General features: G+C 49.3%; 1 protein-coding gene and 1 non-coding gene across 17 annotated transcripts in view; both read left to right on the top strand.

Annotated features, from left to right (window-relative positions):
- The window catches only part of SSH1 (slingshot protein phosphatase 1), a 76,278-nt gene extending 62,314 nt beyond the window's left edge, over nucleotides 1–13,964 (top strand). For 15 of the 16 annotated variants that reach the window (XM_074007722.1, XM_045365876.2, XM_074007721.1 and 12 more), the window contains 2 exons: nucleotides 3,706–4,252; nucleotides 7,467–13,964. In XM_074007722.1, coding sequence (XP_073863823.1) covers nucleotides 3,706–4,252; nucleotides 7,467–8,723 — 1,804 coding nt within the window. In that variant the 3' untranslated portion in view covers nucleotides 8,724–13,964. Of the gene's footprint in view, nucleotides 1–2,824; nucleotides 2,915–3,705; nucleotides 4,253–7,466 lie in introns of those variants that run through there. The other variant, XR_012420591.1, reaches the window with a different exon arrangement.
- A 4,445-nt stretch (nucleotides 13,965–18,409) lies between these two features.
- Nucleotides 18,410–18,534, top strand: LOC123567795 (small nucleolar RNA SNORA40). Its single transcript, XR_006690898.2, has one exon. It is a non-coding gene; the product is annotated as a small nucleolar RNA SNORA40 (small nucleolar RNA).
- Nucleotides 18,535–23,034: the final 4,500 nt, after the last annotated feature.

Genomic DNA, 23,034 nt, shown 5'->3' with positions numbered 1-23,034 from the left:
ACAACAGGCATGAGCCTTCATGACATTGTGCTAAGTGAAATAAGCCAATCACAAAAAGAGAACTACTGTATGTTTCCATGCATATGAGCTACTTAGTCAAAGTCATAGAGACAGAGGGTAGAATGGTGGTTGCCAGGGACTGGAGGAAGAAGGGAATGAGGAGTTATTATTCGTTGGGTACTGAATTTCAGCTTTGCCAGAGACAGAGTGTTCTGGAGACTGTAGTCTGGAGGCTGCCTGGATGGTGGTGATGGTTGCACAACATTATGAATGTATTTAATGTACACTTAAAAGTGGTCAAGATGAGGCCGGGTGTGGTGGGTCAGGCCTGTACTCCCAGCACTTTGAGAGGCTGAGGCGGGTGGATCACTTGAGGTCAGGAATTCAAGACCAGTCTGGCCAACAAGGTTAAACCCCATCTCTACTAAAAATACAAAAATTAGCTGGGTGTGGTGGCATGCACCTGTAATCCCAGCTACTTGGAAGGCTGAGGCGGGAGAATGGCTTGAACCTGGGAGGCCAGGAGTTCAAGACCCCAGTGAGCCATGATCGCATCAGTGCACTCCAGCCTGAGCAACAGAGTGAGGCCTTTTCTCAAAAATAAATACATAAATAAAAATTTTAAAAATATATAAATAAAAAGTGGTCAGGATGGCAAATTCTGTTTCATTTATTTATTTTTTTGAGACAGGGTCTCACTCGGTCACCCAGGCTGGAGTGCAGGGTATGATCATGACACCTCAACCTCCCAGGTTCAAATGATTCTCCCACCTCAGCCCCGCAAGCAGCTGGGACTACAGGTGCGCACAATAGTCGGCTAGTTTTTTGCATATTTTCTGTAAAGACAAGGTTTTACTATGTTGCCCAGGCTGGTCTCAAACTCCTGGGCTCAATCAGTCCTTCTACCTTGGCCTTCCAAAGTGCTGGGCCACCACACGTGGCCCACATTTTATGTTATATGTATTTTAGCCATAAAAAAAATTTGAGGGTCAGTCGCTGTAATCCCAGCACTTTGGGAGGCCAGTGCAGGCGAATCACCTGAGGTCAGGAGTTTGAGACCAGCCTGGCCAACATAGTGAAACCCCATCTCTTCTAAAAATACAAAAAAAAATTAGCCAGGTGTGGTGGCGCGTGCCTGTAATCTCAGCTACTCAGGAGGCTGAGGCATGAGGATTGCTTGAACCCGGGAGGCAGAGGTTCCAAGATTGTCCCACTGCACCCCAGCCTGGGTGACAGAGTGAGACTTCACCTCAAAAATTGTTTTTAAAGAATACCCACCCAATAGGGCTGCTGTGAAGTTTGCATAAGCGCTGTCTGTCAATCAAGCAAAATGACCGAGGCAAGTCTCAATCATTTCAGGAGGTTTATTTGCCAGTGTTAAGGATGAGCACCCAGGAGACAGGTCTGTGCCTTTCTCCGAAGATAATTTTGAGGGCTTCAAATTTTAAGGGGAAAAGGTGGGATACTGAGAAATACACAATTTTCATGTGAGGTGGGGTAGGGGGAAGAGAGTCCTGCATGCCTTCGTCTGGCTCTGTGAATCTGCGTTTTTGCATAACATAGACAACAGGGCAGAGGAGACAATCAGATACGCATTTGTGTCAAGCTGGTAGAGCGATGACTTTGAGTCCTGTCCTCTGTCTTCCTTCCCACCCACCCTCCCACCTGTGAAGACAGTGGTCAATTTACATTGCCATGGTGAATTTTAACAGAAAAGCTTTAGGGTAAAGATCTTGGGGACAGCAAGGAACTTCCTTGTGGGCAAGATATGAGAGAGGTGTGTAGCTTTTCATCTTCGTAGCCATCTTATTTAGGAACCAAAATGGGAGGCAGATTTGTGTGACCCACTTCCCAGCTTAACTTTTCCCTTTGGCTTAGTGAGTTTAGGGTCCCAAGATTTATTTTCCTTTTGCAGTGCTAAACAAGTTTACCTTTACAGATACTTCCAGATCTGGCTTGTGGTAAATAATAAATGTAGCTTATTTTAAAGTCTCTGAACTCCCATCCTAAAAAGTTCTGTACAGGTTATCCCCCTTTTACGAGGATCAGGGCAGGGATAATGAGCTGACACTGAGAGGCTGACCTGTCCCCCATCACACAGCCAGTAGGCAGCAGGAGGGAGAGGTACACCACGGCCCCTCACTCGGCCTGAGTCAGGGTGCTGTGTGCAAAAAGCGCTGCGGTTCTGTTGCCCACACGGGGTGGTGGGGAGGTCCTCGCTTTGATTCCAGTACCCCAGGCTCTAAGGTCGGAAGCCCAGAACCTGGGCGTCACTTTCTCCCGGTTCCCTTTCTAGTCAGTCTGTATGAGAAGCAAACCTCCCTGGGTGATATCAGGCCGGTGTTGGAAGGAAGCCACAGGCGAAGTCCACCAGCTTCTTGGCCAAGTTTGGGAATGCAGGAGTGCCCTGGCAGGGTTAAACAGGGTCCAAAGAACAGCGCCGGCCAACTGTGGACTCCTTCACTGTCAGAAGGGCTGGACAGATCCCCAGGCAAGGCCCAGAGGAGGAGGAGGAGGAGGAAGAGTGAGCATCTCACTGTCCTCTCCCTGAGCCTGCCAGGCACTCAGTGCCCTTTGCAGCCTAAGCTGGGCACTCCAGGCTGGGTTCACAGCAGCTTGGCGGTGTCCTTGAATAGCTGCTGGCTGGAATGTGCACACTGAGCAGAGAGGGTGAATGGTGCTCTCACAGTGTGCTCTTACATTTACCTCTCTCTTTTTAACCCTTGCAAGCCTGTATTGGTATTACTTTAAGGTCCTTAAGGGTGACTTAGTTACCTTATTTCACTGTAAACTTCTTTTTTTATGCCTTACATTTTTATTATAGGGCTTGGTGCAGTGGCTCACACCTGTAATCCCAACACTTTGGGAGGCTGAGGGAGGATCGCTTGAGACCAGGAGTACAAGACCAGCCTGGGTAACACAGCAAGACCCTGTCTCTACAAAAAAAAAAAAAAAAAAAAATTTTTTTTTAATTAGCCAAAGATAGTGTCACATGCCTGTAGCCCCAGCTACTTGGGAGGGTGAAGCGGGAGGATCGCTTGAGCCCAGGAGTTTGAGGCTGCAGTGAGCCATAATCACACTACTGCACTCCTGCCTGGGCCACAGAATGAGACTCTCATCTCAAAAAAAAAAGGATTATAAAAACAATGTCATCATAGTAGAAAAAATTGTTTAAAAACTGACCTACACAAATACTTTGTAGTTTTCCGAGATCTTCCCAAATGTGTTCCAGTGCATTATGCGTGTGTATAGTGGTATCATCGTGTATAGATCTGTACATACTCTGCTTTGATTCTCTTCATATTCCTACAATATAGTTAGGAGAGCGTTGTTATTCTTATTTGACAGAGAAATGAGAGATGGAGTGTAACTGACGTGACGAAGTTCGTAAAATGAGGCAGCACTAAACACAGATACACAGATTGAAGTCTAGACGCCCCCGCGTTCCTTCCCCGTTGTCATCGGGGCAGAAAGTCACATCAGGCTTCCTGTGCGAGCCTGGACAACTTAAGATCCCAGTGTTGTTTCTCATCCTTGTGTTTCTTGGGAACAAATGAATAGAGAGAGGCTTTACCTGAATGAGCCATGGATCGTCCCTGGCGCCCCGACCTTGGGCAGCCCCTCACTGGCTCACCGCACACTCCTCCCAGCACCCCTAGGCACCATCCTCCTCCCCTCACCTTCCTCCATCCTCTCTCCCCGCAGCAAACAGCGGCACAACAAGCTGTGGCGTCAGCAGACAGACAGCAACCTCCAGCAGCCTGTGGATGACCCTGCGGGACCCGGCGACTTCTTGCCAGAGACCCCAGATGGCACCCTGGAAGGCCAGCTGCCCTGCTTGGATGATGCCACCCAGCCTGGCTTAGGGCCCCCCCTCCCCTGCTGTTTCCGGAGACTCTCAGACCCGCTTCTGCCTTCCCCCGAGGATGAAACTGGCAGCTTGGTCCACCTGCAGGATCCGGAGAGGGAGGCTCTGTTGGAGGAAGCTGCTCTACCTGCAGAGGTGCACAGGCCAGCCAGACAGCCCCAGCAGGGGTCCGGACTCTGTGAGAAGGATGTGAAGAAGAAACTAGAGTTTGGGAGTCCCAAAGGCCAGAGTGGCTCCTTGCCGCAGGTGGAGGAGACGGACAGGGAGGAGGGCCTGGGAGCAGGGAGTTGGGGGCGGCTTCCAACCCAACTTGATCAAAACCTGCTCAACTCGGAGAACCTAAACAACAACAACAGCAAGAGGAGCTGTCCCGACAGCACGGAGGTAGGCAGGGCCCGGCCTGCAGGGTGGCACACCTCGTCCCTTCCATCCCACTCTGATTGGCCTACCGCAGCCTCTGTAGCAGGGACTACAAGCACGCGCCACCACACCCAGCTGATTTTTTTCTATTGCCTCTGCTGGGCCCCCAGCTCCCATCTCCAGGGACCTGAGGGTTCTTTCAGACGGTGATTCTGCCTGTGGGTACGTAATGCGTACCTTATATAGCGAATTGGGAATCTCTTAGGAATAATGCGTATCTCTGCACGCCGTCTTCACCCATATACCTTATCCATACCCTGGGCGGGGCTTCCAGCTCAATTTCTTTTTGCATATGTAAAATTAAAACATATAATTTATCAGCCAACTTCAGCCTTTAGCGATACGTGACTATGCTTTTTCATCTCACGCCTACCCACTTCCCCACACCCTGGACGATTCTGGAGCCAATCCCAGATGTAGATATAGATACCTATATCTAAAAATAAATATATTATAGGTATATACTATAGATACAGATAGATACATACTGTAGACAAGTTCTCACTCTGTTGCCCATGCTGGAATACAGTGGCATGATCATGGTTCACTGCAGCCTTCACCTACCAGGCCCAAGTGATCCTCCCACCTCCACCTCCTGAGTAGCTGGGACCACAGGCACATGCTACCACACCCGGTTAATTTTTTCTATTTTTTTGTAGAGATGAGGTCTCACTGTTGCCCAGCCTGACCTCAAGCCATCTGCCCACCTTGGCCTCCCAAAGTGCTGGAATTACAGGTTTGAGTACCACGCTTGGCCTCAGATACATTATTTTATTCATAAATGCCGCAGTATGTTAACATAGCCACAATACCATTGTCACCTTTAAAAAAACTGATAGGGCCAGATGCGGTAGCTCACATCTGTAATCCCAGCACTTTGGGAGGCTAAGGCAAGCGAATCAGGAGGTCAGGAGATTGAGATTATCCTGGCCAACATGGTGAAACCCTGTCTCTACTAAAAATACAAAAATTAGCTGGGTGTGGTGGTGCGTGCCTGTGATCCCAGCTACTCAGGAGGCTGAGGCACGAGAGTTGCTCGAATCCAGGAGGCAGAGGTTGCAGTGAGCCGAGGTCGTGCCACTGCACTCCAGCCTGGGCGACAGAGTGATACTCCATCTCAAAAAAAAAAAAAAAAAAGATAGTAATTTCCCGACATTATCAAGTATCCAACCTTCCAACTTAGACTCTAATACTTAACTCCATTAGTCTCTTGGAGTTGCCATTTTTAGTGGATTATCTGCCACAAGGTTTGAGCTTCAACCTGGTGCTTACTGAGAAATTCGTTAATTCCAGCCAAACTTTATCCTCCTTCATGGGGGAAGTGATGCAGGAGCCAAGGCTGGTTCAGGGGAAGGGTGGCCGTGCAGCCTGGTCTCTGCTTCCACCCTTGCCCTGCCGCTGACTTCGTTCCCTCTGGCTTCACCTGCCCGTCTCACAGGACAGCCGTGGTTCTCAAGTTGGGGCACTTGGGGTCCTGACAGATGCATTCAAGTATACAGCCAGTTTATTATTAACAGCATGTTATAATGCAAACAAAACTGGGCAGTTGCATCTGTCGACCTCCATAAAATGTTCCAAATCAAATACTAATTATGGATTTCCCTCACTTCCCTACAAAGCAAATACCCATAAAGACAGATGAGATAAAACCCTGGGCCAGGCATGGTGGCTCACGCCTATAATCCCAGCAGTTTGGGAGGCCAAGGTAGGCAGATCATCTGAGGTCATCTGTGGTCAGGAGTTCAAGAGCAGCCTGACCAACATGGTGGAACCCCGTCTCTACTAAAAATACAAAATTAGCTGAACATGGGGGTGCATGCCTGTAATTCCAACTACTCAGGAGGCTGAGACAGGAGAATCGCTTGAACCCGGGAGGCAGAGGTTGCAGTGAGCTGAGATCACACAATTGCACTCCACCCTTGGCAACAAGAGTGAAACTCCATTTAAAAAAAAGAAAAGAAAACCCCGGAAGCCATGGCGGGGGCTTTAAGCAGGCGGGTGATGAGCCCCCTCTGACTGTGGTCTATAGGCAGGCTGGTGGGGTGAGAGGGGAAGCTGGGACCCTGGGATCACAGTGGCTCCGAGGATGGGGCAAGGACATCAGGAAGTGTTGAGAGAGAGAGCTGGTGGGTTGTGCTGGCTCATGCCTATAATCCTAGCACTTTGGGAGGCCGAGGCAGAAGGATCACTTGAGCCCAGGAGTTCGAGACCAGCCTGGGCAACATAGTAGGGCCCTATCTCTATCTATTTGAAAGAGAGAGACAGAGCCCTGTTGCCCCCTGCCTTGTCCTGCCCTCCAGCCTACAGTCCTGTGCAGGTGGGGTGGGGTGCGGGGTGCCCTTCTCCTTCCTCCCGCTTTGCTTCTGGGCCTGCATGCTGCTGTCTCTGGCTGGTCAACACCTGCTTGTCCCAGAAGCCTCAGCTGAAGTGTCAGTTCCTCTGGGCAGCCTTCCCCCCGTGGAGACTCTGAACTTGTCCCTCTCTCCCCTGGGACTCTTCACACAGCTTTCTAGTCCATTCCCAGGACCACTGGGTACCTATCAACTGGCCTGTGAGGAAGTGAAGGGTGGGGACATAGAGGCGTGTGTGACGTTCACTTAGATCCTCACTGACCAGAAGGCAGGGGGTTTTCCTTAGGAAACAATGTAAACTTTTTTTTTTTTTTTTTTTTGAAATGGAGTCTTGTTCTGTCGCCCAGGCTGAGTGCAGTGGCGCGATCTCGCTCACTGCGAGCTCTGCCTCCTGGGTTCACACCATTCTCCTGCCTCAGCCTCCCGAGTAGCTGGGACTACAGGCACCCGCCACCACGCCCAGCTAATTTTTTGTAATTTTAGTAGAGACGGGGTTTCACCATGTTAGCCAGGTGGTCTTGCTCTCCCATCTTCGTGATCCGCCTGCCTCGGCCTCCCAGAGTGCTGGGTTACAGGCGTGAGCCACCGCACCTGGCCTAAACTTGTTTTCTGTTGGCGTATAAAACCCACCTCAGGCCAGGCACGGTGGTTATCCACAATCAAGTGGGCTCCGGGAGGTCTGGCTGTCGGTACTAAGTGAAATGAGAGCTGCTCCTCCAGGCCTGGCCCCCAGCCCTGCCTCGCATGCCTTTCCCTGCCCTCCCTCATGTTTTTGGTCTTTGCTCATGACTGCCCCATCTCACCATGTTCTTGTCCCTTCCTTGTAGCATGATGCTATATTTGGGATCCTTAACAAAGTGAAGCCTTCCTATAAATCCTGTGCCGACTGCGTGTACCCTACAGCCAGTGGGGCTCCTGAGGCCTCCAGGGAGCGATGTGAGGACCTCAGTGCTCCCGCCATCTGCACCCAGCCAGCCTTCCTGCCCCACATCACGTCCTCCCCCGTGGCCCACATGGCCAACAGGTCCCGTGTTCCGGAGAAGCCAGCCTCCGGCCCAACTGAACCTCCCCCGTTCCTACCACCAGCAGGCTCCAGGAGGCCAGACACCAGTGGCCCTGGGGCTGGAGCTGTCCTAGAACCACCAACCAGCCTTTTGGAACCTTCCAGAGAGACCCCAAAAGTCCTGCCAAAGTCCCTCCTTTTGAAGAATTCTCACTGTGATAAGAACCCTCCCAGCACAGAAGTGGTAACAAAGGAAGAATCGCCACCCAAGAAAGATACAAAGCCAGCCAAGGACCTGAGGCTTCTGTTCAGTAACGAATCTGAGAAGCCGACAACCAACAGCTACCTGATGCAGCACCAGGAGTCCATCATTCAGCTGCAGAAGGCGGGCTTGGTCCGCAAGCACACCAAAGAACTGGAGCGGCTGAAGAGCGTGCCTACAGACCCAGCACCTCCCTCCAGGGACGGCCCTGCCGGCAGGCTGGAGGCCAGCATCCCCGAGGAGAGCCAGGATCTAGCCGCGCTCCATGAGCTGGGCCCCCTGGTTATGCCTGGCCAGGCTGGGAGTGATGAGAAATCAGAGGCCGCCCCCGCTTCGTTGGAAGGAGGCTCACTGAAGAGCCCCCCTCCTTTCCTCTACCGCCTGGACCACACCAGTAGTTTCTCAAAAGACTTTCTGAAGACCATCTGCTACACCCCCACCTCCTCTTCCATGAGCTCCAACCTGACCCGGAGCTCCAGCAGCGATAGCATCCACAGCGTCCGTGGGAAGCCTGGGCTGGTGAAGCAGCGGACGCAGGAGATTGAGACCCGGCTCCGGCTGGCAGGCCTCACTGTCTCTTCTCCACTGAAGCGCTCACACTCCCTTGCCAAGCTCGGGAGTCTCAACTTCTCCACGGAAGACCTGTCCAGTGAGGCTGACCCCTCCACCGGCGCTGACTCCCAGGACGCCACGTTGAGCGAATCTTCCTTCTTGCATGAGCCCCAGGCAACCCCGAGGGACCCAGCAGCAACCTCCAAATCATCAGGGAAACCCACCCCAGAAAACTTAAAGAGCCCTTCGTGGATGAGCAAAAGTTGACCCGCCTTTTGCTGCGTCAGGCCGGGCAGATATTTTCATATGATCCCTCCCTCACTTTCACTGTGGATTTTGATCGACCCCTTACATCTTGATTTCCCTTAAACGATTGAAGTCATCCTAACTTTTCCCCTACTCTTGCCATAGAGAGGAGAAGAAACTAACCAACATGCAGCACAAAAAGGAGAGCTATCAGTCGTGTGGTCTGGAAGAACCAGGAGCCGCCGGCCAGGAGACACAAAACTCCACTCCCACCGTGTCTTCAAGAAGAACCGTGTTTTAGGAAGAACGTGCACACATAGGCGCACACGTCCAGACTGTTCCCTTCGCAGCCTGCAAAAGAAGAATCCTGGTGGTGGCAGCCTCACCGCCGCACACGTTCTAGCTCATTCTGGACCTCGCAGAAAACTCTCGATGGCAATGTTAAGTCCTACCTCTGTTCTCGCTGTGCTTTTTATTTTTAAAACACAAGAATGACCAAGACTTGTTCCAGGGAATAATGCTCTGTCTGAAAGCGTTTTTCCAAAAAAAACTTTTCATTTTGTTTTTCGGTTGGGACCCCAGACGTGTCAAGACTTTTAACCTGACAGCCCCAAGCGCTGCTGGGTAAAGTCATCAGATGGGTGGCCCCACGCTGTTGAGCTGACTCTGTGCCCAAAGGGCGGTGCAGGCTCTCTGTCCTGGTTGTGTTGTTACGTGTTTGACAAGCACAGGGGTCTGGTGGGGGAAAATATATGGGTTGTACTGAGTTGTCGCTAATGCTGAAGTTTAAATCTGGAGGGGAAGGACCCACCCGCATTGTTGAGCCTCTGCTGCTGAACCACATGGTTGTGTTTAGGTTTGAAATTGCTCAAGTGTCTGGCTCAGGTTGTGGTTCTGAGACACATCGTCCTGCTGGGAGCCCAGATTGCTCAGGTCCACTAGGGCCCATCTAGGGAAGGGAAAGGAGATTTCAGCAGCTTCCCCGAAAGGAACGGGACTGTCGGGACGCTTCCCGGATGTTTACGGTTGCCCCTTCTTGCAGTGAGATTACTGCTTCCTGTTTCCCTCCAGCTCTTCCCAGCAGTGGTGATGGAGTAAAAGAGGGATCTGTAGTCGCTGCCAGGCTCTGTGGGCGGCCCCTTTAAGACTCAGGTGAGCTCAGCTAGTCCCACTGCGCCAGGCTTGAATCAAAGGTGTCAGCAAGCTGGATATCAAAATATTTCAAGAGGGCGAGGCAGCTTGTCGAAGGGCAGAAAGATTGAATTCAGGGGTCAGCAAGCTGTGGCATGTGGCCCCGTGAGCTAGGAATGGTTTTTCCTTTTTCCTTTCTTTGAGACAGGGCCTGGCTCTGTCTCCCAGGCTGGAGTACTGTAGTGCAATCATGACTCGCTGCAGCATCAACCTCCCTGGCTCTAGCAATGGCTTTTACCTTTTTAAGGAGTTGTAAAAAAAGCAAAGAATATGTGACAGAATTCACGTGGCCCACAAAGCCTGAGATACTTACGGTCAGGCCCTTTACCTGGTTTGATTTGCCACACAGGGCTGCCCATGGCCCTGTAGGAAGAAACTGGGTAAATTTGAAGCCCTCTGCCTCTCTGACACCTACGGCCAGATCCTTCCCTCCTCCCGACCACAAGCTTTTCCAGCCCCGCACTAGCCTCACCTGTGCAGGATGGAGTAGGTGCGTACGTGGGAGAAGGCAGGGGAACACAGTTGTCTGAAGCTCTTCCACAATTCCATCTTGCCCTCAGCTGGGTCCGCCAGATTGACTCAGTGAAACCAGAAAGCCTTCAAGGGCCAGCTGATTCTGAAAGTGGGTGAGTGAGCCATCATCTTACATTGGTCAGAACCGTGCTCCCCAAAACTGTTGTAGAAAGCACCCCAGGCCGGGTCCACGGGAACAAGGCGAGTCCGTATTTCACCTAGTGGGCAGAATTTTTGCAAAAATCCTCTCTCCGGGACTTGGAGTGATTTTTAAAAATACATACATTACTTTATAGGAAGCTGTTTTCCCACTAGTGTCAATTAAAATCACCTTAAAAGGTGATTATCCACTTATTCCTGAAACCCTGTGGGTTGGTCCCCCTCTCCCTCAGCCAACAAAAGCATAGCCTCAAAAAATACCAAGTTCAGTATGTTTTTGCCAAATCAAATTTCATGTGGTAGATCAATTTTTGTGTCAAAATAACCTTTTAAATTTAGTGATGACAGGCTTTTGTTTTTTAACCACGTCTATGTATGAGAATGATATATTTTTGAAAACTTTAATTTTGAAAGCCATAATTTTTCTTATCTAAAGAGTTGGGGGGTGGGGTGTGGAATCGGGAGAATACAAGTTGGTCTTTGGCTTCTGGCAAACTTACCTATTCATTTTCTGAAGCACAGCTAGCATGTCAATATCCAGACAAGAGCACTGATCCCGTCCTCAGAGCAAAGTGAAGCATTCTTGACTTGATGCTTAATACTCTGGCCTGGAGAAAAGGATAAAGTTTTTTTTTTTGGAACCCAGATCAGTTGCATGTAAACAGATGGCACGTGGCTATTTAAAATGCTGTATGATGCGGCTGAGTGTGGTGGCTCACGCCTGTAATCCCAGCACTTTGGGAGGCTGAGGCGGGCAGATCATCTGAGGTCAGGAGTTCTAGACCAGCCTGGCCAACATGGTGAGACCTCGTCTCTACTAAAAATACAGAACTTAGCTGGGTGTGGTATCGCATGCCTGTAATCCTAGCTACTTAAGAGGCTGAGGCAGGAGAATTGCTTGAACCTGGGTAGCAAAGGTTGCAATGAGCCGAGATCGCGCCACTGAACTCCAGCCTGGGTGCAGTGAAACTGGGAGTGAAACTCCGTCTCAAAAAAATAAAATGCTGTATGAACAAGATGAGCATTCCGTCAGGCTTTGGGGCACCTGGGCAAAGACAAATTCATACTGTCCGCACTGTAAAATATGCCATATCTTGGCCCTTGCTTTGTATGCAACCTTAGCTGATGGGGGAAATTCCAAACATAAGTATCACAGGAAAGAGGCAGGCGGAGGCGGCAGGGGTCTGTGCTGTGCAAGGCACTGATTTTTTATGACTATCATTTTCATTGAATGCATTTGTTGAATTGGGACAAAAGGAACATTTCTAAATCAGCTTGATACTCTGTATAAACAGCTGAATCTTATTTTCTGTCTCACATTAATTCATGTGGCATGCCAAAAGTTAGACTGAACTTTTCTACATCTTCACCTTGCATTGGTACAGGAAGGTCTTCTCTTTAAGTCTTGTTAAGTATAAGGGGAATAGTGGTCACGGGAAGAGGAGGACCAGGCTGCTCTCGGATGGTTAATTGATAATGACGATTTCCATTTCTTTTTCTTATGGCTACTTCCGCGTCTTCTAGCAAGGTCCCTGGTTGCACGTATTTCCTAAGAACAAAGTTTGTTTCTCTTTACATTCCCTGCTTGCTTGCTGTCCGCGCAGGGACCCCAGCCAACCTCTGGGCCGTTGAATAGCTCTCTGCTGGGTGGCAAGCCCTTCTCCTTGGCACCCTGTTGCTTAAGCATACAGATTGCTCACCGGGTGCACACAGACAGCTGTACTGTCCAAGCCCATTCTGCTCCACCCTGCCCTCTTCAGCTAAAGAGCATTCCGGTAATCTAAAGCCCTTTCCCCTGGAGAAGTCCAGAGGATGCAGCAGTATGGAGCTGAGCTTGAACAGAACAGACCCTCAGCACGGCCCTGGACTAACACACTCTTATCTCAGGGCAGTCCATTTTAGAAAGTTGTTGAATTTCCCCACCACTCTCGTGGGGACCTTGTCTCCCTAGCGGGAACACATGCGACATAATTGAGTCAAGATCCTATTAAGTCCCCTCGCCTGAGACATCTGGAGAGGGAGTTGCCTTTCATTGGTGGGAAATTGTTGGTGCCAGAATACATTGTGCCCAAAACTCTCCTCATTGGCTGGCCACCTAGCAGGGCTCCTCTAAACACCAACTCAGCGAGGGGACCCCCTTCACCTCTGGCAAGAGCTGGGTAGATGAGAAACTTGGTGACACCTGGCTAGCACGGAGCAGGCTCACTCATCTTGGTGCCACTACCCAGATTCCTGCAGACACTGCAGGCCAAACGAAGGTCGTTGAATGACCCCTGTCCCCAGCCACTTGTTTTGTCATTGTCTGCTCTGCAATGGAATGCCTGTGTGTGTGAGTTCACTCTGCATCTGTATATTTGAGTATAGAAACCAAGTCAAATGATCATGTGCATCCAGACACATTACGTCACCTGAGCCACAGAGCAAATCACCTTAATGATCTGGAATGAAACTGTGACCAGAGCCGCCCTGGGTGGTTCTGGAGAGACTGCCATCTTCTTGTTTGGCCATAGGTGCTGGGGCCCTGGCTTCAGTCACTGTCTCAGACAGGAGTCCCGACAAGCAGATCACCAGTCCCCCACTGTCCTTCCTGTCGGCCTTGCTGCATGAGAAGATAGCTGCTTCCTCCCTCTTTTCCTACACTGTAATTATTGTTTTCCAATTGAGTGCCTTAATAATAGTTTACAAATACTATGTATTTATGCAAAACTGTTCAACTCTCATCTGTTGTGATTGGATACTTGATCTTGTCAGTAGTGGTCGGTATTGGGATGTGAGCTTGTCCTACTCCATACGTGTTTATTCTGCTATGCAGTTTTACGTTGTGTGTTCCTATCTATTCCAAGGAGCCTTGCTAGAAACAACACTGGTAGTTCCTGCAGGCCAGGCAGGCATTGGCCGACGCTGCGTCCCATAGGAGCCAATGAAAACGTAGCTTGGTCTGCTATCCAGCTGTGGGGTAATGCAGGCCAGGCGGCCTCTGCACCAGAGTCCAGCACCTGCCCATTCCCCAGTCACACAATCATACTTTTCTTTCATAGACATTTTATTACCACCTAGGCCACCCTTGTTTTCCTCTCTGTTAGTGTCCTGAGCTCTTTTGCAACAAAATGTAGGTACAGACCAATCCCCGTCCCTCCCCCAATCAGGAGCTCCACACCAGGAGTTGTTTGGTTTTCCAGAAGCTGCCAGTGGGTTCCCGTGAATTGCGTTACGATATTGATGATTATTTTTATTATATTGTTTTTCTTGTTTTTTTAATAATATATTTAAAGGCAGTATCTTTTGTACTGTGAATTTGCAGTAGAAGATGCAGAATGCACTTTTTTTTTACTTCTGTTGGTGTGTATTGTATATAGTGTGTGTGCTTCTTGTGATGAAAATAAACTTTTTCTTTATAAATTCCTGATGACTGAGTTTATAAAAAAGGAAACTGCTTCCTCAACCCTTGCCAAGACAGTCTGATACATCATCATCGTCGTCATTGACATGGACAGTCTTTATTGAGCATCTATTATGTGCTAAGTTATTTGCTAGAAAACCTGGACAAGTTACACCAAAGAAAGGAGCACGGGAAGAAATGTTAGCTCCTCCCAGGACTAGTCTGTTTTCTTTCTAGTTTTGTCAGTAAGCAAGAGCAGGCCCGCTTGTGGGTGGTCCTTTGTGTACCAAAAAAAAAAAAAGTTATCCACCAGGAATGGGTTTGGACTTTGGGTGGGTTCTCTTCCCATACAAGTAGAAAAAGTAAAGCCAGAGGTACGCACTAGAGAACATCTAACCTGCTCCCCCCAGCCCTGTTGGGAGAGGAGGACTCTGGAGGCTGAGTACTGCTGATTTCCAAGGTACATGCTCATGTTCCAGGCCACTGCACACCAGGCAGCTTTTGGTGGCTCTCCTCCCTTGGACACTCAGGAAGCAGAGGTGCTTCCTTTTTTTTTTTTTTTTTTTGAGACAGTTTGCTCCGTTACTCAGGCTGGCGTTCAGTGGTGCCATCATAGCTCACTGCAGCCTTGACTTCCTGGGCTAATGCAATCCTCCCACCTCAAGCGATCCTCCCACCTCAACCTCCCCAGTAGCTGGGGCTACAGGTGTGCACCACCTTGCCCCGCTAATTTTTAAAATGTATTATAGAGATGAAGTCTCACTTTGCTCTCCAGACTGGTCTTTAACTCCTGTCTTCAAGTGATCCTCCCACGTTGGCCTCCCAAAGTGCTGGGATTACAGGTGTGAGCCACCTCAACTTCCATCTTAAAATTCTGCCACCTTAGAGTTCTTTGCTTTCAACTGTGTAGCCAAGGAGGACTCGCATTCACTCAGTCTCCTCTGTCTGGATGCAATACATCATTTCTACTCGCTTTCCAGTGGGCGAGGCCCAGTCACAGGGTCCGAACGCAACAGCCAGGGAGACTGGGAAATGTATGGGGCACATGTATTTGGTGAGCACTGACTGCCGCAAGTACCTGGGTGTGACCCCTAAATTCCAGTGCCTGCAGAGCCAGGAAGTATTTTGTTCAGTTCATCTGGACTTGCTTTCTCAACTGGACTCAAACGACTGATGAATAAACCAGAATGTAAGTTTATTACTTTACCAAAAGAATTACAATTGTCAAGGGGACCAGATTACTCACATGCTAATTAGCACATTTAGTCCTGCTAGGTAAGTCTTTCTTTTTTTGAGACAGGGTCCCCCTCTGTCACCAGGCTGGAGTGCAGTGGCAGTCATGGCTCACTGAAGTGTTGATCTGGGCTCAGGCAAGCCTGCTTCAGCCTCCCAAGTAGCTTGGACCAGAGCCACACACTGCTGCACCCAGCTAAATGTATGTATGTATGTATGTATTCATTTATTTATATAAGAGATGGGGTCTCACTATGTTGTCCAGGCTGGTCTTGAACTCCTGGTTTCTGATGATCCTCCTGCCTCAGCCTCCCAAAGTGTTGAGATTATAGGCATGAGCCACTGTGCCCAGCCCCTTCTAGGTAAATCTATATGGGGTGCCAAATTTTCATTAAGAATTGCTTATTGAATATTAAAAGTTTAGCGGGATGCTTCTTTTTTTTTTTTCTTTTGAGGTGGAGTTCAGCTCTTGTTGCCCAGACTGGAGTGCAGTGACATGATCTCGGCTCACCACAACCTCCGCCTCCTGGGTTCAAGCGATTCTCCTGCCTCAGCCTCCCGAGTAACTGGGACTACAGGCATGTGCCACCACGCCTGGCTAATTTTGTATTTTTAGGAGAGATAGGGTTTCTCCATGTTGGTCGGGCTGTTCTCAAACTCCTGACCTCAGGTAATCCACCCGCCCTGGCCTCCCAAAGTGCTGGGATTACAGGCGTGAGCCACCGTGCCCAGCCGCAGAATGCTTCTAATAGTGTTTCCAAGCTATAATTTAGCCCTCTCTGTAAAATGTTTTCAAAACAAATCACTGAGGGTCATGGTTCAAGACACTGTTCCCTGGCAAGGTTGAAGATAGCTAACAAATTCTCTTTGGGTTCCAGCCATGAATGGGGTGGAATGGACCCCAGCAATCTATATGTTTCTGAGATTCTCTGGGAATTCTGATGGCCAAGTTTAGAAACCATGAAAATAAGAATGTGATGCAACTGAGTGGGCTCACGCTTTGCTAGTTACAATCACATCGCACACATGCTTTTGGGAGACAACACCCACACCACCCTAACAATGTATGTGTTCTAAAACTCATCTGATACTTATTTCTTCAGGGCCCTAGGACAACATTCCTGTAATTGACTGCTTTTCCCCTGATTTCCTCCTCAGAGTAACCATCTCCCAGTTGGGTGTGACCCCAGATCACACCCACAGTGGAGGTGGTTTTGCTGGGGAGGATCCGCATGCTTGTTTGTGTTTATGCCTGGGGAAGCCCCTCTTGGCAAGATGTTTGGGAGAGGCTCCAAAGGCAGCACGGAGGATGACTCGGAACTTAGGGGGATTCACTTTGTGGTAAAGAAGCCCTTTCTAAAGGAGAGCTCCACCCAGGAAACACCACCCACCCACGCATCCTTGCCGCCTAAAACCAGGTTATGTTTATCACATTCCTTCTATGTGCTTTACGTAAGGAAACCCCCGGAATCCTCCAAACTGGGCGTTGCGGTCTGTGATGCATATCTCAAAAGAGGTGAGAGGGTCGGGCACGGTGGCTCACGCCTGTAATCCCAGCACTCTGGGAGGCCGAGGCGGGTGGATCACTTGAGGTCAGAAGCTCAAGACCAGCCTGGCTCACATGGTGAAACGCCATCTCAACTAAAAATACAAAAATTAGCCGGGCGTGATGGCGGGCACCTGTAATCCCAGCTCCCCGGGAGGCTGAGGCAGGAGAATCACTTGAACCCGGGAGTTGGAGGTTGCTGTGAGCCAAGATCGCACCACTGCACTCCAGCCTGGGTAACCAGAGTGAGACTCCATCTCAAAAAAAAAAGAGGCAGAGGAGAGTCCTTTTCCTTCTAACTTTCTTGGACTCTTTGGACTACCTTGGGATCCTTCTATTTACTGCCTTGTTGGCATTATCCTCAGTTTATGGAAAAACGGGCCTACAGAGTGGAAGTCATTTGCCTACAGGTACATCCAAAAATTGATGAAGCCAGATGGGAACTGCTCCCTCCGCATCTGAAACCCTTCCCAGAGCTGTCTCTCCCACCCCAGAAGTAGAAAGAAGCCAGACGAGGATGCATCTTCATCTCCTTGTGGTTTCAGCAAGAAAGCAGGTGAGTTGGAGACGAAGCCCCCAGCCCCTGGGAAATTGAACCCACTTCTTGCTCCAAAGGCTATTGGAGTGACACAAGGTGTGTTTCTCTTCCATAGATCATACTCACCATATTTTGCCTTTAAATGGAAATTGTGTATCCTGAAGTACCTTGTTAAGAGTCCATTTTCAGCCCGAAATTCCTTTTTTTGTAAACCGCTTCAGCAAATAAAGTGTGTTGGCATTTACATTAGCAACCTCCCAGCCTAGGAGAGGATGCTCCAGCATCCGACTCTAAAAGACAAATTTGACTGGGCACAGTGGCTCACGGCTGTTATCCCAACACTTTGAAAGGCCAAGGCAGGCAGATTGCTTGAGCCCAGGAGTTCAAGACCAGCCCGGGTAACATGATGAAACCCCATCTTTACAAAAACTACAAAAATTAGCCAGGCATGGTGGTGTGCCAGTGGTCCCAGCTACTTGAGTGGCTGAGGTGGAAGGATCTCCTGAGCCCTGGGAGGCAGAGGTTGCAGTGAGCCTAGGCAACAGAGCAAGACCCTGTCTCAAAAACAAATAAAAATAAAAGATTAAAAAGCAACAAGTTATCCCACAAGTGGTACATTGTGGTGCTGGTGGTGGTGGTGGTGGTGGTGGTGGTGGTGGTGGTGGTGGTGGTAGACCTCCCTCTGGTTCTTGAAATTGGATCAAAATGAGTTGACAATGCTACCTACTTCATGGGGCCATTGGAGAATTCACTGATAATGCATGCAAATCTCCTTCTGCCTGGAAGACTACCAAATAACTAAATGGTGGTCGTTATTGTTGGAATTGGAGTATATACTGAGCTTTTCCTAGTTGCAAGGCCTTCACATGTATTACCAAGTTAATCCTCACAGCAGATACGACTCTGGTTTACAAAGGAAGTGGTGGATGCTCAGAGAGGTTAGGTAACGTGGTTCAGGGACACACAGCCAGGAAGGGGCAGAGGCTGGGAGTGCCTGACTCCAAATTCATGCAATTTCTACCCCACCATCTTCTCCCCAAGGAAAATAGTCCCTAATGCATGTGCACAATGCTTAGAGGGCAGAGATGCTCAACAGATGCTGAGAGAGTGAGGGCGTAAATGAGATATGCCATGAAAAGGAGCCCCTGTGTACTTACGTGTGCATTTGTTTAACTTGTGGACAAATACAGACAGGTGCAGAAAATAAATCTTCTTTTTGCAATCAAGAACTTACTGTTCAGTATGAGTTCTGATACATATAAGAAAGGCTATTATGATACCTGAGTCAGTTAACTGAGGGAGGGAGTACTGATAACCATAAGTGTTAGTTGCAGGCTGGGTACAGTGGCTCATGCCTGCAATCCCCTCACTTTGGGAAGCTGAGGTGGGAGGATTGCTTGAAACCAGGAGTTCAAGACCAGCCTGGGCAAGAAAGCAACACCCCATCTCCACAAAACTTTAAAAATTAGCTGGGTGTGGGGGCATGTGCCTGTAGTTGTAGCTACTCTGGAAGGGGAGGCTGAGGCAGCAGGATTGCTTGAGTCCAGGAGTTGGAGGCTGCAGTGAGCTTTGATGGCACCACTGTACTCCAGCCTGGTCAACAAAGTAAAACCTGTCTCTTAATCAAAAAAAAAAAAAAAAGAAGAAGAAGAAGGTTGGTTCTAGGACTGTAGAATCAATAGCAAAAAAGCACAGGATTTGAGGGAAATCCTCAGTTATATTAATTTTGTATTCCAATTTCATGTTGACTTGATTTTTTACAAAGATCTTTTTTAAAAAGGAGTCCCTGCTTCATTTACCAAAGCTTGGAATGTTTGGGGACATCTGTGACTGCCTAAACCAAGTTCCACTGGGCTGGGGCCATGTCTCAGTCACTTCTGAGACTGGCAAGGCCCTGGCCTATTGGGACTGAACCCCAGGTCAATGCCAGGCATTTGCTGTGAATCAAAGAATCCTGAGTTTTTCAGAGTCCAGAAGAATCCGAAAGGTCAACCAAGCCAATCCCCTTTGTAACAACCACCCATTCTGGCATTCTTCTCTGGTTCATGAAGCCCCTGCTGTGGGCCAGGCACTGGGGAAGCGAAAAGGCAGTCTGTGTCATCCCAGGGATCCTGACAGAAAGCTCTCTGTGAAAGAAAGAAAAGTCACCACCTGCTAACAGCAGTGGGTTCGACAGGCAGGGTTCAAGGCTTATTTTGTTCCTCCTTTTGTCTGTCTTCCAAAATCTCTGCAACAGAATTATGTTACTTTTGTGTGTGTGTGTGAGATGGAGTCTCGCTCTGTTGCCCAGGCTGGAATGAAATGGCGTGATCTCAGCTCACCGCAACCTCCGCCTCCTGGATTCAAGCAATTCTCCCACCTCAACCTCCCAAGTAGCTGGAATCTCAGGCATGCACCACCACGCCCAGCTAATTTTTGTATTTTTAGTAGAGATAGAGTTTTGTCATGTTGGCCAGGCTGGTCTCGAACTCCTGACCTCAGGTGATCCACCCGCCTCAGCCTCCCAAAGTGCTGGGATTACAGGTGTGAGCCACCACATCTGGCTTTTTTTTTTTAGACAGAGTCTCTCTCTGTAGCCCAGGCTGTAGTGCAGTAGCGCAATCTTGGCTCACTGCAACCTCTGCCTCCTGAGCTCAAGTGATTTTCCTGCTTTAGTTTCCCAAGTAGCTGGGACTACAGGCACATGCCACCATGCCCGGCTAACTTTTCATATTTTCAGTAGAGATGGGGTTTCACTATGTTGGCCAGGCTGGTCTCGAACTCCTGACCTCAAGTGATCTGCCTGTGTCGGCCTCAGGACTATGTTACTTTTATAATTTAAAAAATATGGCTGGAGGCCGGGCGCGGTGGCTCACGCCTGTAATCCCAGCACTTTGGGAGTCCGAGGCGGGCGGATCACAAGGTCAGGAGATCGAGACCACGGTGAAACCCCGTCTCTACTAAAAATACAAAAAATTAGCCGGGCGCGGTTGTGGGCGCCTGTAGTCCCAGCTACTCGGGAGGCTGAGGCAGGAGAATGGCGTGAACCCGGGAGGCGGAGCTTGCAGTGAGCGGAGATCGCGCCACTGCACTCCAGCCTGGGCGACAGAGCGAGACTCCGTCTCAAAAAAAAAAAAAAAAAAAAAAAAATATGGCTGGGCTAGGTGGTTCACACATGTAATCCCAGCACTTTGGGAGGCCGAGGCAGGTGGATCACGAGGTCAGGAGTTCAAGACCAACCTGGCCAACATAATGAAACTCCGCCTCTATTAAAAATTCAACAATTAGCCGGGTGTGGTGGCAGGCACCTGTAATCCCAGCTACTCAGGAGGCTGAGGCAGGAGAATTGCTTGAACCTGGGAGGCGGAGGTTGCAGTGAGCTGAGGTTGTTCCACTGCACTCCAGCCTGGGTGACAGAGCGAGACTCTGTCTTGGGGGGGAAAAAAAAAAAGGTAAAGATTTAATAAAAGAGGCCGGGTGCAGTGGCTCACGCCTGTAATCCCAGCACTTTAGGAGGCCGAGGTAGGCGGATTACCTGAAGTCAGGAGTTCGAGACCAGCCTCAACATGGAGAAACCCCGTCTCTACTAAAAATACAAAATTATCTGGGCATGGTGGTGCATGCCTGTAATCCCAGCTACTCAGGAGGCTGAGGCAGGAGAATCACTTGAACCCGGGAGGCAGAGGTTGCGGTGAGCCAAGATCATGCTATTGCACTCCAGCCTGGGTAAAAAAGAGAGAAACTCCGTCTCAAAAAAAAAAAGAGTTAATGAAATAATTGTTTTTTTAATTGAGCTAAAATTTGCTCTCTAAGCTCCCAGGCCCATGGCTCTAGGAAACTCAGTAGAACGTTTTTGTGGAAGGCTCTCTCCTTCCCTCGCTTTGATGGCGTTGCATGGGTCCCGGGAACAGACGTGATACTTTTGGATCGCTGTAGCTCTCAGACGCCAGGCAGGGGTTTACTGTCCTGGGCTGTCAGCTGCTCCAGGTTGCTTGTGCCCACCCTTCTGAGTGTCTGAGGGTGGCAAGGGAACTGCAAGGGAACTGCATGGTGTGACAACGGAAGCACAGCGCCAAGGTCTGGCTTCAGGGCAGTTGCATAGGACTCTGAATTTGCGAAGACCTTGCGCTTGTTTTTCACGTTCTGCTGTCACCATCTTGAAATTTCTCATCATTCTTAAACAAGAGCGTGGCCTTTTTGTTTTGCACTGGGTCTAGTAAATTATGTAGCCGGTCCTGGCAGCATTACCATTCGATCAAGGGTTTTGAGCAAGACAGCCCTGGGTCTCAATCGCAGCTCCTTAATTTATACACTCTGCAACTTGGGACAAGTGACTGAATCTCTCTCCACCTCGGTTTCCCCATTTGGAAAACAGGAATAACCTCCTAGTGGTATTATAAAGACTAGCACTGTTGGTCTTTTCCTCTCGAAGTCCCCTCTCTCTCACTAGAGAGAGAGCTGTTTTCCTTTGTCTTTCTTTTGCCTATTAAACCTCCGCTCCCAAACTCTTCGTGTGTGTCCATGTCCTAAATTTTCCTGGTGCGAGATGACAAACCCCGGGTATTTACCCCAGACAACGTAGCCGCTTCATAATGGGGACCTTGTCCGGATACCAAGGTACAACATTCATCAGAACGGTGAGTGGAGGAGCGGACTCCACCTCTGACCTTTCATCTCAGGGCTCTCAGCCTCCATTTTAGAACCAAGTCAAATTAATAATGGGTATCCATCAGCCAGTAAAAAAGACCGTTAGTGTGGCTGCCATTCTTAAAGACTCGGACGTGAGGCTTACTGGGGAGAACATGGAGAATCCCCCAGCACCCATGGTTTGCTGGACATGTTTGAACCAACTTCCTTTCATGGAGAACTTAGCTGTCACATGGGGCTGGAAGAGGTTCTGGAGCAACTGAGGATTTCTGGCTGGGGCTACCCCCTGGTGTTATCCAAAGGCTTCTAGACTGACCCCAGCCTCCAACTGCCCAGTGGGGTGTTGGCAACAGGATCTCCAACTTTGTGTTTTGTTTGTTTGTTTGAGAAGAGAATTGCTTGAACCCGGGAGGTGGAGGCTGCAGTGGGCCGAGATCATGCCACTGCACTCCAGCCTGGGCGACAGAGCAAGGATCTCCTGTCCTCTCTATGTGTGCAGTGTGCAGGAAGTTTACAGTTTACGGAAGTAATCTTGTTCGCTATGTAAATCAGACACCACCTCCTCAAACCTGCCTGTAAAACCCGGAGCACCCTCCGCTGGTGGCTCTTTCCTCTTAGAAGTCTCTCGCTGGAGAGACAGAGTTGTTTTCCTTTCTCTTTCTTTTTCTTTTGCCTATTAAAGCTTCACTCCTTAAAAAAAAAAAAAAAAAACAGGGTCGGGCCAGGCGCGGTGGCTCACGCCTGTAATCCCAGCACTTTGAGAGGCCAAGGATGGCGGATCACGAGGTCAGGAGATCGAGACCATCCTGGCTAACATGGTGAAACCCCGTCTCTACTAAAAATACAAAAAATTAGCCGGGTGTGTTGGTGGGCGCCTGTAGTCCCAGCTACTTGGGAGGCTGAGGCAGGAGAATGGCTGAACCTGAGAGGTGGAGCTTGCAGTGAGCCGAGATCGTGCCACTGCACTCCAGCCTGGGCGACGAGGAGACTCTGTCTCAAAAAAACAAACAAACAAAAAAAAAAACCAGGGTAGCACTGTGTAACTAACATAAAGCAAATGCCCCTGAATCTTTATATTCTTTGTTTATAGAAAGTATTTAGCATAAGTAGCACAAAGTAATCCCTCAATGAGCAGTTGTTATAATTG

The sequence above is a fragment of the Macaca fascicularis genome, chromosome 11 (assembly GCF_037993035.2).
Source record: "Macaca fascicularis isolate 582-1 chromosome 11, T2T-MFA8v1.1".
In the NCBI taxonomy this organism is placed as follows: Eukaryota; Metazoa; Chordata; class Mammalia; order Primates; family Cercopithecidae; genus Macaca; species Macaca fascicularis.
The sequence above is the reverse complement of the archived record's forward strand: the minus strand, read 5'-3'. Positions and strand labels throughout refer to the sequence as shown.